The sequence below is a fragment of the Emys orbicularis genome, chromosome 10 (genome assembly GCF_028017835.1).
Source record: "Emys orbicularis isolate rEmyOrb1 chromosome 10, rEmyOrb1.hap1, whole genome shotgun sequence".
In the NCBI taxonomy this organism is placed as follows: domain Eukaryota; kingdom Metazoa; phylum Chordata; order Testudines; family Emydidae; genus Emys; species Emys orbicularis.
This window is the reverse complement of record NC_088692.1, coordinates 52,018,386-52,030,442: the sequence shown is the minus strand read 5'-3', so window position 1 is coordinate 52,030,442 and position 12,057 is coordinate 52,018,386. Positions and strand designations below refer to the sequence as shown.

At 44.1% G+C, this 12,057-nt stretch overlaps 1 protein-coding gene across 1 annotated transcript in view; it reads left to right on the top strand.

The window, feature by feature from the left end:
- Positions 1-8,460: 8,460 nt before the first annotated feature.
- The window catches only part of CSPG4 (chondroitin sulfate proteoglycan 4), a 75,319-nt gene continuing 71,722 nt past the window's right edge, over positions 8,461-12,057 (top strand). Inside the window, exon 1 of the mRNA XM_065412530.1 lies at positions 8,461-8,548. Coding sequence (XP_065268602.1) covers positions 8,461-8,548 — 88 coding nt within the window. The remainder of the gene's footprint in view (positions 8,549-12,057) is intronic.

Below are 12,057 nucleotides of genomic sequence, written 5' to 3'. Positions count from 1 at the left end.
TTAAAACATGTCAAATAGCAAATGCAGTTTCTGTGTGTCACACAGAGGAGATATTGACAGAGTTACTGCCGCAGCCAACTAGCCCGGCTTCACCACAAGCTTTTGCTAAATTGGGAAGTAACTTTCTGTTACCTTTTTCTTCTATTTTATACATTTGTAATGGAAATACAGTAGATCAGGCTAGACTATTTGATATCATATCACCAGGTATAGTATTATTACTAAATAAAGAAAACTAAAAGGTGTCAATTCAGATTTAAGAAACTAGACCAAACAATTAAAGCTATTTAAATTCGGTAACAGACTCCTTCAGTTTGAGGAAGTTTCATTGCCTTGGCAACCTGACCACAAAAGTACTTCAAATACTGTAGTTCAAACCATGCTGTCTATTTTAAATAGGAATGTGATAAATGAGAGATATATAACTCATCTTTAATAAAGGTATATATACAATGTATTCGTTTTATATTAAAGAACCTAATACAGTCAAATGATATGTTGAGAAGCCAATGTGAAATGTAAATCTTTAAACTTTGACAAGGTTACTGGCCTAGTGAATGGGGGGAAGCAGTAGATGTTTTATATCTTGATTTTAATAAGGCTTTTGACATAGTCCCACATGACATTCTCATAAAAAAACATATGGTCTAGATTAAATTATTATAAAGTGGGTGCACAACTGGTTGTAACACCGTATTTAAAGAATAGTTATCAATGGTTTGCTGTCAAATTGGGACGATGTATCTAGTGGGGCTCCACAGGTATCAGTCCTGGGTATGGTACTATTCAATATATTAATTACTTAGATAGCGGACTGGAGAGTATGCTTGGAAACTTTGTTGACGACACCAAGCTGGGAAGGGTTGCAGCAGTTTGGAGGACAGCACTAGAATTCAAAATTACCTTAACAATTTGGAGAATTGGTCTGAAATCAAAAAGATGAAATTCAATAAATGCATTTCCTTCATTTAGGACAGGTCCATCAATGGCTATTAGCCAAGATGATCAGGGATGCAACCCCACACTCTGAGTGTCAAAAGCCTCTAACGGCCAGAAGCTGGGAGTGGACGACAGGGGATGGATCGCTCAATAACTGCCCTTTACTGTTCATTCCATCTCAAGCATCTGGCATGGGCCACTGTTGGAAGACAGGATACTGGGTTAGATGGATCATTGGTCTGACCGAGTAAGGCCTTTCTCATGTTTTTATGTTCTTACATAGGAAAGAAAAATCAAATGCACAACTACAAAAGGGGAAATAATTGGCTATTTGGTTGTACTGCTGAAAAGGATCTGGGGGGTTTAGTGGATCACAAATTGAATGAGAGTCAATAATGTGACACAGTTGCAAAAAGTCTAACATCATTCTGGGGTGTATTAACAGAAGGGTCATACTGAAGACACAGGAGGTAATTGTCCCACTCTTCTCAGCACTGGTGAGGCCTCAGCTGGAGTACTGTGTCCTCACTTTAGGATATGGACAAATTGGAGAGAGTCCAGAGGAGAGCAACAAAAATGATAAAAAGTTTAGAAAACCTGAGCTATGAGGAAAGGTTAGAAAAACTGGGCATGTTTAGTCTTGAGAAACGAAGACTGAGGGGGACCTGCTAACAGTCTTCAGATATGTTAAGGGCTGATATAAAGAGGACAGTGGTCAATTGTTCTCCATGTTCACTGAAGGTAGGACAAGAAGTAATGGCTTAATTTGCAGCAAGGGAGATTTAGGTTAGATATTTGGGAAAAGTTTTAAATTATACTGGCAGTTAAGCTCTGGAATAGACTTCCAAGGGAGGTTGTGGAATCCCATTGTTGGAAGTTTTTAAGAACAGGTTGGACAAACACCTGTCAGGGATGGTCTAGATTTACTTGGTCTGCCTCAGCGCGGGGGACTGAATGTGATGACCTCTCAAGGTCCATTCCAACTCTACATTTCTATAATTCCATTATATGAATCAACCAAAACATGATAAGATCTAAATGACTATGCAAAACTCTCTCTGTGCAACTGCCAATCAGTTGGCAGTTTCACAGAGAGAGTTTTGCATATTAATTGATCCCACTAACCTTGTCACTGAGATGTAGGAAATAATCAAGTACCGGTACAGAGGCATGTGCTGCTGTTTTATTTCAATAATTGTTATAGTCCATTGGTGATGGACCAAGCAAATGAGTCAAATGACTTTATATTGCTGCATGATGAACTACTAAACAAGGACAGAACCATCCAGAAATGTAAAGAAACTTTACATAAAGACTCTGTCCTAACTTCAAAATGGATATTTCTGCAGAAAGATTTTTAAAAAGTGCCAGTGGAATGTTACCTCAAGGGGAAGAAGGCAACACTTCAAAGGAAAACTCTAGAAATGGTAAGGAAAAAGAAAATAAGAAAGGAAAGCCCCTTTTCCCAAAGCTGCAGACTCGACTCTCTCCTGTGTCTATCACCAGTGGATATTACCCTCCCTCCTGTATAGTGTAGAATCAAATAAAGAGAAAACAAGACAATCAAGTATAAACAAGGTGAGTGTATTAAGGGTAAAAGGTACAGACTGGGGAGAATGGGGGAGAAATGCAAGAATAATACAGTAAAACAGCAAAACCATGAGTCAGTAAAACAGGGAATCAGTGACTAACTGAGAGCTTGAAGCTCAGGCCCATAAACCCTCCCGTGGGATTCTACAAAACAATAAATAATACCCCAACACAGAAATCTTTTTCCTATTGCTCTGATGTAGCAGATGTCACGTACAGGCGTGATGCCCAGGACCTACAACTCTTGGACTGATTTAGAGTCCTTGAGGAGGAACACTGGGGAGTCCAGACGACTGATGGTTCTCGTCGCTGGCGAGGAGACCCTCTGGGATGATGGACACCAGGAAATGCAGGATATAGAAATGACGATGACAGGACTCCTCTTCCTCAAACATACTACGGGATAGATGTTGTTCTTCGATCTCAGCTCTGGAGCTCTGCGAAGACCCGACCGTGTACGATCTGTCGCTGGAATGGACAGCCCCGCGCAGGCGCTGAACAAGTCCTTATAAAGCCTTTTTGGCGGGAAGAGTTCTGAGGTGATGGAACGCTTCTGAGGTGATGGAACACTGAGGGCTGGTCTTGGCGGGAAAAACCGGTTCTAACTGGTTTGAGCTAGAATCTTTGTGGTAAACAAGTCCCCTTTCAAAGATGGAGTTCAAAGTCAGAGTTCATATACTCCATTTTGAATTTCAGTTTAAAGTCAGTGATTCACTTCAGTATTTTAAAAACATCTTATTAATAGCTAATTGAAACAGTACATTTCATCTAACAGGAAAGAGCATGGAGTCATGCAAAGTTGGCCAAAGGAACACACCACAGAGAGGCCCAAGAAAGCTCACTTGCAGGAGTAGGTGCTGACCAGAGCTAAACCAGCTGGCGTTCAATGTATGGCCCAACATTTCTTATACAAACTGGTATGGCATAAGATGTTTTGCGCAAAATATACTGGCATTTTCCCAGATCAAGTTTCAAGAAGTAATAACGGAGATGCCTCATTTTCTTGTTGGATGGTGAGAGAGGACACAGCTTGTACCTGCATAGGTCACTGCCTGACTGGCCCACTGCCAAGAAGAGGAACTGGACCATGCCGCCCATCAGAAAAATGTATAAAACACCCTGTGTTGTTCAACACGTTGCTCCCTGAAGCCAAAACATCTAGATGAGAAAGACTGTGAGCAGGATTGTCATTGCCTGGCCAGTGAGAGTGCCCCCTGACTGATAACAACTAAAGTCTTGTTGCTGATAAGAACTCTGTCAACCCTTTCTGATAAAATCTTATCTAGGGAGATTGCTGCGAAATCCGGAAAGAGAATAGGAATACAGTTGTCATAATGCCTTGAGGAAATCACCTCAAGGAACTCAATAGATCAAGAAACCAGCCATTGCAACTGTGGAGCTGAGCTGGAGAACCCACCATTATGCCAGTGTGACAGGTTCGGTCACAGAGACCCCCCTGGGACTGTCAGGGTTCCCTCCCCACTCTGAACTTTAGGGTACAGATGTGGGGACCTGCATGAAGACCCCCTAAGCTTATTTCTACCAGCTTAGGTTAAAAACTCCCCAAGGCACAAATCCTTCCTTGTACCTTGGATTAGGTAACGCTGCCACCACCAAGTGATTTAAACAAACATTTAGGGAGGGCCACTTGGAGCCCTACCTTCCCCAAATATCCCCCCAAGTCCCTACACCCGTGGGCAGGCTTGAGAATAATATCCTCACCAATTGGTACAGGTGAGCACAGACCCAAACCCTTGGATCTTAAAACAATGGAAAAATCAATCAGGTTCTTAAAAGAAGAATTTTAATTAAAGAAAAGGTAAAAGAATCACCTCTGTAAAATCGGGATGGTAAGTATTTTACAGAATAACAAAAGACTCAAGAACATAGAGGATCCCCCTTTAAGGCAAAACCTTAAAGTTACAAATCCAGAGATAAACCTCCCTCTAGACAAGGAAAATCACAAGCCAAAATAAAAGTAAGCTAACGCATTCCCTTATTATTACTTACTAATTCTAATTGAGTTGGATTGCTTGCCTTCTTGATCTGTCTCCGGCAAGCACACAGAACAGACAGACAAAGCATTTCCCCCCACCCCCCAGATTTGAAAGTATCTTGTCCCCTTATTGGTCCTTTTGGTCAGGTGTCAGCTAGGTTACCTGAGCTTCTTAACCCTTTACAGGTAAAAGAGGAATTAACCCTTTACAGGGTAAAGAGGGATTTTATGCTACCCTTAGCTGTATGTTTATGACAGGGACTGTTACCTGATGTGCTGAAATTACCTCTTCCCTGATGGCTTGAGACTCCAGAACCCTGCCTTATTGAGCCAGACACACTAGTCTGCTGCAACACAGACCCAGGTCTGAATCACGGCCCCAAAGCTGCATGTTTTAACTGAAAACCACTCAGCAGGTTACCTATCTCCAGCACCCAGACATCCAGTTCCCAATGGGATCCAAACCCCAAATAAATCCATTTTACTATGTATAAAGCTTATACAGGGTAAACTCATAAATTGTCCGCCCTCTATATCACTGATAGAGAGATATGCACAGTTGTTTGTTCCCCCAGGTATTAATCACTTACTCAGGATTAATGAATAAACAAAAGTGATTTTATTAAGTATAAAAAGTACGATTTAAGTGGTTTCAAGAAATAACAGACAAAACAAAGTAAGTTACCAAGCAAAATAAAACAAAACATGCAAGTCTAAGACTAATACATTTAAGAAACTGAATACAGGTAAATCTCACCCTCAGAGATGTTCCAATAAGCTTCTTTCACAGACTAGACTACTTCTTAGTCTGGGCCCAATCCTTTCCCCGGTACAGTTCTTGTTAGTTCCAGCTCAGGTGGTAAACTAGGGGATTTCTCATGACTGGCCCCCCCTTTGTTCTCTTTCAACCCCCTTTTATAGCTTTGGCACAAGGCGGGAATCCTTTGTCTCTCTCTGGGTTCCCAACCCTCCTTTTAAATGGAAAAGCACCAGGTTTAAGATGGATTCCAGTACCAGGTGACATGGTTGCATGTCCTGTGTGACCCCAAACCTCCATTCTTTCCGGCCTGACTCACATGAACACAGGAAGGCTTACAAGTAAACAGAGCCATTTACAACCAATTGTCCTGGTTAATGGGAGCCATCAAGATTCCCAACCACCATTAATGGCCCACACTTTTCATAATTACAATAGGATTTTAGAGTAATACTTCATATTTCTAGCTTCAAATACAAGAATGATACATTCATACAAATAGGATGAACACACTCAGTAGTTTATAAGCTTTGTAATGATACCTCACAAGAGACCTTTTGAATAAAGGATATTCCAGTTACATTATATTTACACTCATAAGCATATTTCCATAAACATATGGAGTGCAACGTCACAGCCAGTTCGAACTGATAAGCAGCAACATGACTTTTATCCATGTATTTTTTTACCCAAATGACAACTTGGTTATGTTAAGCTAACTGCTTCTCAGAAACTACACACCTGAGTTAAAACCCTCAGAATGACTCACATGTATGTTGTGTGCTTATATTTCACTAACAAGTTTAATCTTAGTTGTTTAGAAGTTATGCTAAATCAATAGGTAATTGAAAGCACTGAGGTGGGAGAAACTCATTACCAAAGCCTCATACTATTTGTAAGAGGAAACTGTGCTTCCCTTTAGCAAAAGTTATTGCGAGGAACCCTGAGTATTTCAAATGACAGACTAAAAATCACATTCTGTGGTCAAGAGAACCGATGACAGCTTCTTAGACAAAAAGAGGAAGAAGCTTTGAACTGGCTTGTAAGCTACCAATTTTACCACTACTTGAAACTTTGCTTAAAGTGGCATGAGACTTTACAGCACAAAATTATCATCTATCTATTGTATTTTGGGTTTAGAGTGTGATAGTCTTGCATGTATAAGTGGCAACATTTGGCTATTAGTATCACCTGGGCAAGGTCATACTAAAGGTCCCATCAACTGAATTGACATTCTTTGTTAATTAACTTGTCTCAGTTTCTAAATCCTACTGTAGAATTGTTTCGGCTAAGCTGCCATAATAGTCCCTTCATTCCCTTCGCAGATAAGTTTGACTGGAGATAAGGATCTATATTTAAGGATCCATAGTTCCATGTTGATACCAAAATCACCTGCCCAGACGAGCACAGAACTAGGATAAAATTTTGCCTTTGTAACAAGATTGTGATTAGAGCTTGACTTAATTGAACTGATTTATTATCTCTTAAAATTATAACATCCCATGTTGTGTTCAATTATTTTTTTAATATTGTGAACACTATCATCTAACCAACTTTATTTTGCTTTCTGTAATTGCTTGTTTGCTATTTTGACTAATAAAACTGATAAATGTATAATAATTCTCCAGGCTGTCCTTTAGCTTAGGAATACAGATCCAAAGGACAGTGAGAAACACACAACTGGTTAAATGATTTAAAACAATGTGTGTTTTATAACCTATCTTTCTCAGAAGGGTCATAGCATAGGGAACAATCCTGCCATGGAAACCAAAGAATAGATTCGATGATCTAATAGGTCCTATCCACAGTGAATTTCTATTGTTGGGCTACCAGAACCTGAAGTGAAGCCAAGACACTGTGATCCACTATCTGAGCTCCGAATAAGGCACACATTGCTTCCAGCAAAGGAGAAACATAAATATGTTTTACAAAAGCCTTTCATCCTTTCACCTCTCCCACCCCCACACATGCAATCAGCAAGGAGCACAGTGTCCCAGCTCACCATGTGGGGGGTCATCTCCTCAGAGTTAGAGGGGGAAGGAGATTCAGTGAGGTGATGGCACACACGCTCCTCAGAGCTTTATTTGTCAGATAAATAAAGTCTTCTGTCTCCAAGGGCTATGGATGGCCACACCCACATCTCCACCATCCAAAATTCCCTGCTAGCCTAGTGGAGCTTCACTGGAAAAAGCCATTTTGTTTGCAATCCCACCGTTCCTTGCAACCCCACCCAGACTCTAGAAACTTCGCCCAGATTGGTTGGGATTGAAGCCTGATGGCTACTGGGAATTGCGGCAAACTCTGCTCCTAACAGCAGCTAAGCCAGTCAGCCGAGATACTGCAGAACTGGGCAGACATCGGCCAAGAAACAGAATGCTCTGTGAGGCCTCCGTTTATACATGATTTTTAATTGAGCCATCAGCCTATGAGACCAATTGGAGCCTTTGTGAACTGGGTAGTCCTCTAGCCATGCTGGAGAAACCCCCCACAGAAGGTTTTGCTTTTAGGACCCACCAGGCTTCAGATGGCTTTTCTGGCCAAGCTGGGAGTTGGCACATGGATACTGCCCTTGGGCCTCTTCTTATTTATCCATATCTGAATTTTGGATGCATATTCCAGCTCCCAGTATTAGCCTCCATACATAGGCCTGCTCCTGGGAGATTCAGACTCTCAGTAGCTGCCAATGCCAGTGCTGTCAGACAATATAGCTCCCACCAGCTCTGAGAAAACCTGGAAACCTGCCGCTGAAACAACCCAACGCTCACGGGAACACCCTACTCCTCTCTCAGCTGACACCAGCAATCATACGGCGGTGAGACATCATCCTCACCAGCCTCAGGCCTGGGCAGCCCAAAACAGCCATGGAGAGAAAGGGAACCCCTCCAGTGCAAGGAACAAGGAATCATTCAGAGCATGGGGGAGATGCAGCCTTGAGGCACTAGCCCTTTAAGAAGGGGAACCTACTTGTAATCTGAGAGGGGCCTGTTTTAACCCAGTCTGATTTGTGACTGGTGGGGAAAATTCAAAAGTCCCTCCCTCAGCAGCAGTTTATTAAATATAGTAGTAGCAGAGCCCTCAATTGAAAACAGATAGGCTCTGTCCGTGGCTGTGCCTCCTGCTCCTTCCCCTCTCTCGTTGCGTGAGGAATGCTAACGGCTGGTCCACTCTAGGTTACATCATGGGGTCCAGCAATCTTCCCACAGCACTGCTGCTGCTCCAGCTCACCCTGCAGATGCAGCTCCTCCACGCAGGACCAGAGTCTGGAGGTAAGTTCCCCCATGCAAAGTCACTTGCTGCTGGTTAGAGCCCAACTTTTTGGGAGATGACAGGGAAAACATGGTCAATGCCAGGGAGAGCCATGGGGCACAGAGCAGAGAAAAATCAATGGGGAGAGGTGAGAGAGAGTGTACTGGAGAAAGATTAGCCCTCAAATCCTGTCTGTTCAATGTTGGGATTGCAGCTGCAGGGAGAAAAAGAAGGGAATGAACTCGATGGGGATTCGTCTCAAAGCCCAGACAGTCCAAATACTGGGACAGCAGCTGCAGGGAGCAAATAAGGAGACTGGTTTCAGGGCCAGCTCTCTGCATCCCAGCCCAGGAGCATCAGGGGGATGGAAGTACAGATTTCAAGGCAATTAACCATCGGTTTCAGACAGTCCAGCACTGGGGTCAGGGATTCAGTAGGGTCCATTGCAGAGTGATGAGATCTCAACCCCACGCTGCATATGCCTAGGCTCAAGGAGACAAGCTGCTAGTTTTAAAACAGGATTTCCCTATGAGGCAGGTTGTGCTGTAAGCTCCCTTCTGTCGGGGAATGTGATTCCATCAAGTGTTCAGTAGGGCAGTGGTTCTCAACCAGGGGTACATGTACCTCTGGGGGTACGCAGAGACCAGGGGTCTTCCAGGGGGTACATCAACTCATCTAGATATTTGCCTAGTTTTACAACAGACTACATAAAAAGCACTAGCGAAGTCAGTACAAACTAAAATGTCATACAGACAATGACTTGTTTATACTGCTGTATATACTATACACCGAAATGTAAGTACACTATTTATATTCCAATTGATTTATTTTATAATAATATGGTAAAAATGAGAAAGGAAGCAATTTTTCACTAATAGTGTGCTGTGACACTTTTGTATTTTTATGTCTGATTTTGTAAGCAAGTGGTTTTTAAGTGAGGTGAAACTTGGGGGTACATAAGACAAATCAGACTCCTGAAACGGGTACAGTAGTCTGGAAAGATATCAATCCCATGTGTATCTGACCTTCACCACTGGAATTGGTAGTTTTGTCTTGGGGGTGGCTGAGCTGGGCTCGGTTTACTTCTCCCATTGCTGTTAGCAGGGCTGGAACTCCGGAAGGATGAGGGAATGAATGGGGAGAAATCAAAGTGAGTGCTGTCCCTGCTCTGTGATTTTGTGGTATTGGCACTGTGCCGCAGGGATGGAGCGTCTGTGCATCCAATATATCTCCCTAAAGAGGGCAGAGCCTGGGAGCAACAGACCTAGCCCTCTGTCCATGTGTGGGCTTTGAGTTAGAACTGTAATGCTGTGCAGAGTCAAGTTTTCAACCCTCTCTCATCCAAAGTACAGTGGATGGCTTACTATCATCAGTAACAGATGGAGGACATGCTGCTTATGCACTTGTGTTTCACCTCCTGGACTCCACCTTGTCTGGCCTGTGGTCTTCATCTTTCTCCCTAATAGGTGCTCAGATACCATTGTGATGGGCACCAGTACACAACCCTAGGAAAATAGATGGTTTATAGCTACGCTGCAGGCATTTATATACACACTGTGTGGTTTTCTCCAGCTGAATATTCAGGTGCAAACTCCAGCATCCAGAGAAATCAGCAGCCCGGCTGTCACGGGTAACTCAATATCTTCTCCCCCTTATAAATGGATGTGTGAGGTTGAGGTGCATTAGTAGGAGCAGGGAAATAGAAAGGTGCCACCACATCAGATGTGTTCTGTGCAGTAGGAGGCACAGCAAGTAACAGTACAGAGTGAGGGCTTGATCTCTGTCCCAGCTAGGAGCGGACGCAGCAGGGCCTGGAACAAATACACACACATGGAATGAACCAGTCTCTGTTCAGCCAGTGAGGGTTACTGCTGGGCACAGGATAGGCGGGAACGCAGAGCATTGATTTATAATTAGTTTCCCTCATGTACTGGCCAGGTTTTACCACACAGCACTTGGCAGATCTTTGAGCTGTGGGTACTCCCTGCTCCAGCGTCTTGCGACTGAAATTCCACTGTCCTTCTCTTTGTCTTTTCTCCTTCAGCCGTATCCCTCACATCTGCCAGGACAGTCATAAATCTGGGAAATAGGCACCTCACCCAATTCAGACTAAGGGTGATACTGACATGCTGGCCTCGTCCATTTCTGGCCTGGCCTGCTAGTGCCATGCAGTTGCTCCTCCTCCAGAAATACAGCCCTTGTTGAACATCTCCAGGCCTTTCTCTTTTGACTCCATCACAACCATGCCCTGCCTTTCTGCTTCCCACTCCATGCAAAAGGGGGACATGCTTAGGGATGCTTTCATCACCTCATCTCCTTGAGGTTGGCCACACTAGTCACAAGGCATTGTTTCTCTCCCTAATTGGATGACTGAACTTTTACCCAGGAGGGTCCTGAATAACCCATATTCCACTAAGTGGTGCTAGCTGATATACATGAGGGTCCCAGGCAGCATTGGCCAGGTTTGTGGCATCATCTATTTTATAGCCACTGGACTGGGTGCAATCAGTTAGCAGTGCCTCCAACTCTCATGGGGACATATAGGCCATGGATGCCTGCCCCTGAGGACAATTCCAATACCCTCAATAGTGCTCTGTGCAGTCACGGACCCAGGCAGGAGACAAGCAATGAGAAGTTTTAGCATGAGGCAGTGAGGGTGGGCGATGATGCTTATAATCAAAAGGGATAAAAAGAGGTAGTATTTTATAAAGCAAACAAAAAATTAACCATTTCTCTGATTAGCAACTCCCCAGTGCCTCGCTAGCCACTCGTATCAGATCCCTGAAGGCTCCAACCAGGACCCGAATAGTCTTGCCAGAACAGTTCTGAGAGCTCTGCTCTGGGCCCAGAAATGGCAGACGGGTGTGGGAGAAAGGTGCAGGTAATGGACAAGGAAGAGCCTTAGACAGCTGCTGGGATCCGGCAAGCTGAGTGCTGCTTATAAACCTGTGGCCCAGCTCAGTGATCCTCTGCTGAAGCCTGGGTGTACGAGACCTGGACAAAGCCAATCCAGCCCCCAAGCTGTCCTGGGTCTCCGAACTCACTGACAAACTAGGCAATGGCTGCAGGAGCATCTGCAGGAACATCTCCCGGGGCACTCCACAAAAGCAGCCACAGCGCTAATTGGGGTCAGCTGAGCTGCTCAGCTGAGGTGTCTCAGGAACAGGTGCCGATGGCAGCCAGTCCACTGAACCAGTGCTCTTGGTCTGAGAAGTGACTCCTTCTGTCTTCCAGCATGCATAGGCATAGCTTCCACAGCCAGGGCTAGGGGGGTCAGGTTCAAAGCCTAGCAGGCAATGCGTACTCTGGAGCCCATTGCACACTTTGCCTTCCTTTCTCTCCCCTCCCAGGGGACAGAGAGCAGCGACTGGAGCTGCTTAGAGCAGTGGTTTTCAAACTGCGGGTCATGACCCAGTACTGGGTCACGGAATGTAACACACTGGGTCGCAGTGGCTCTGGTCAGCACTGCCGGCCGGGCCGTTAAAAGTCCCATCGGTGGTGCTGCCTGGCTAAGGCAGGCTAGTCCCTA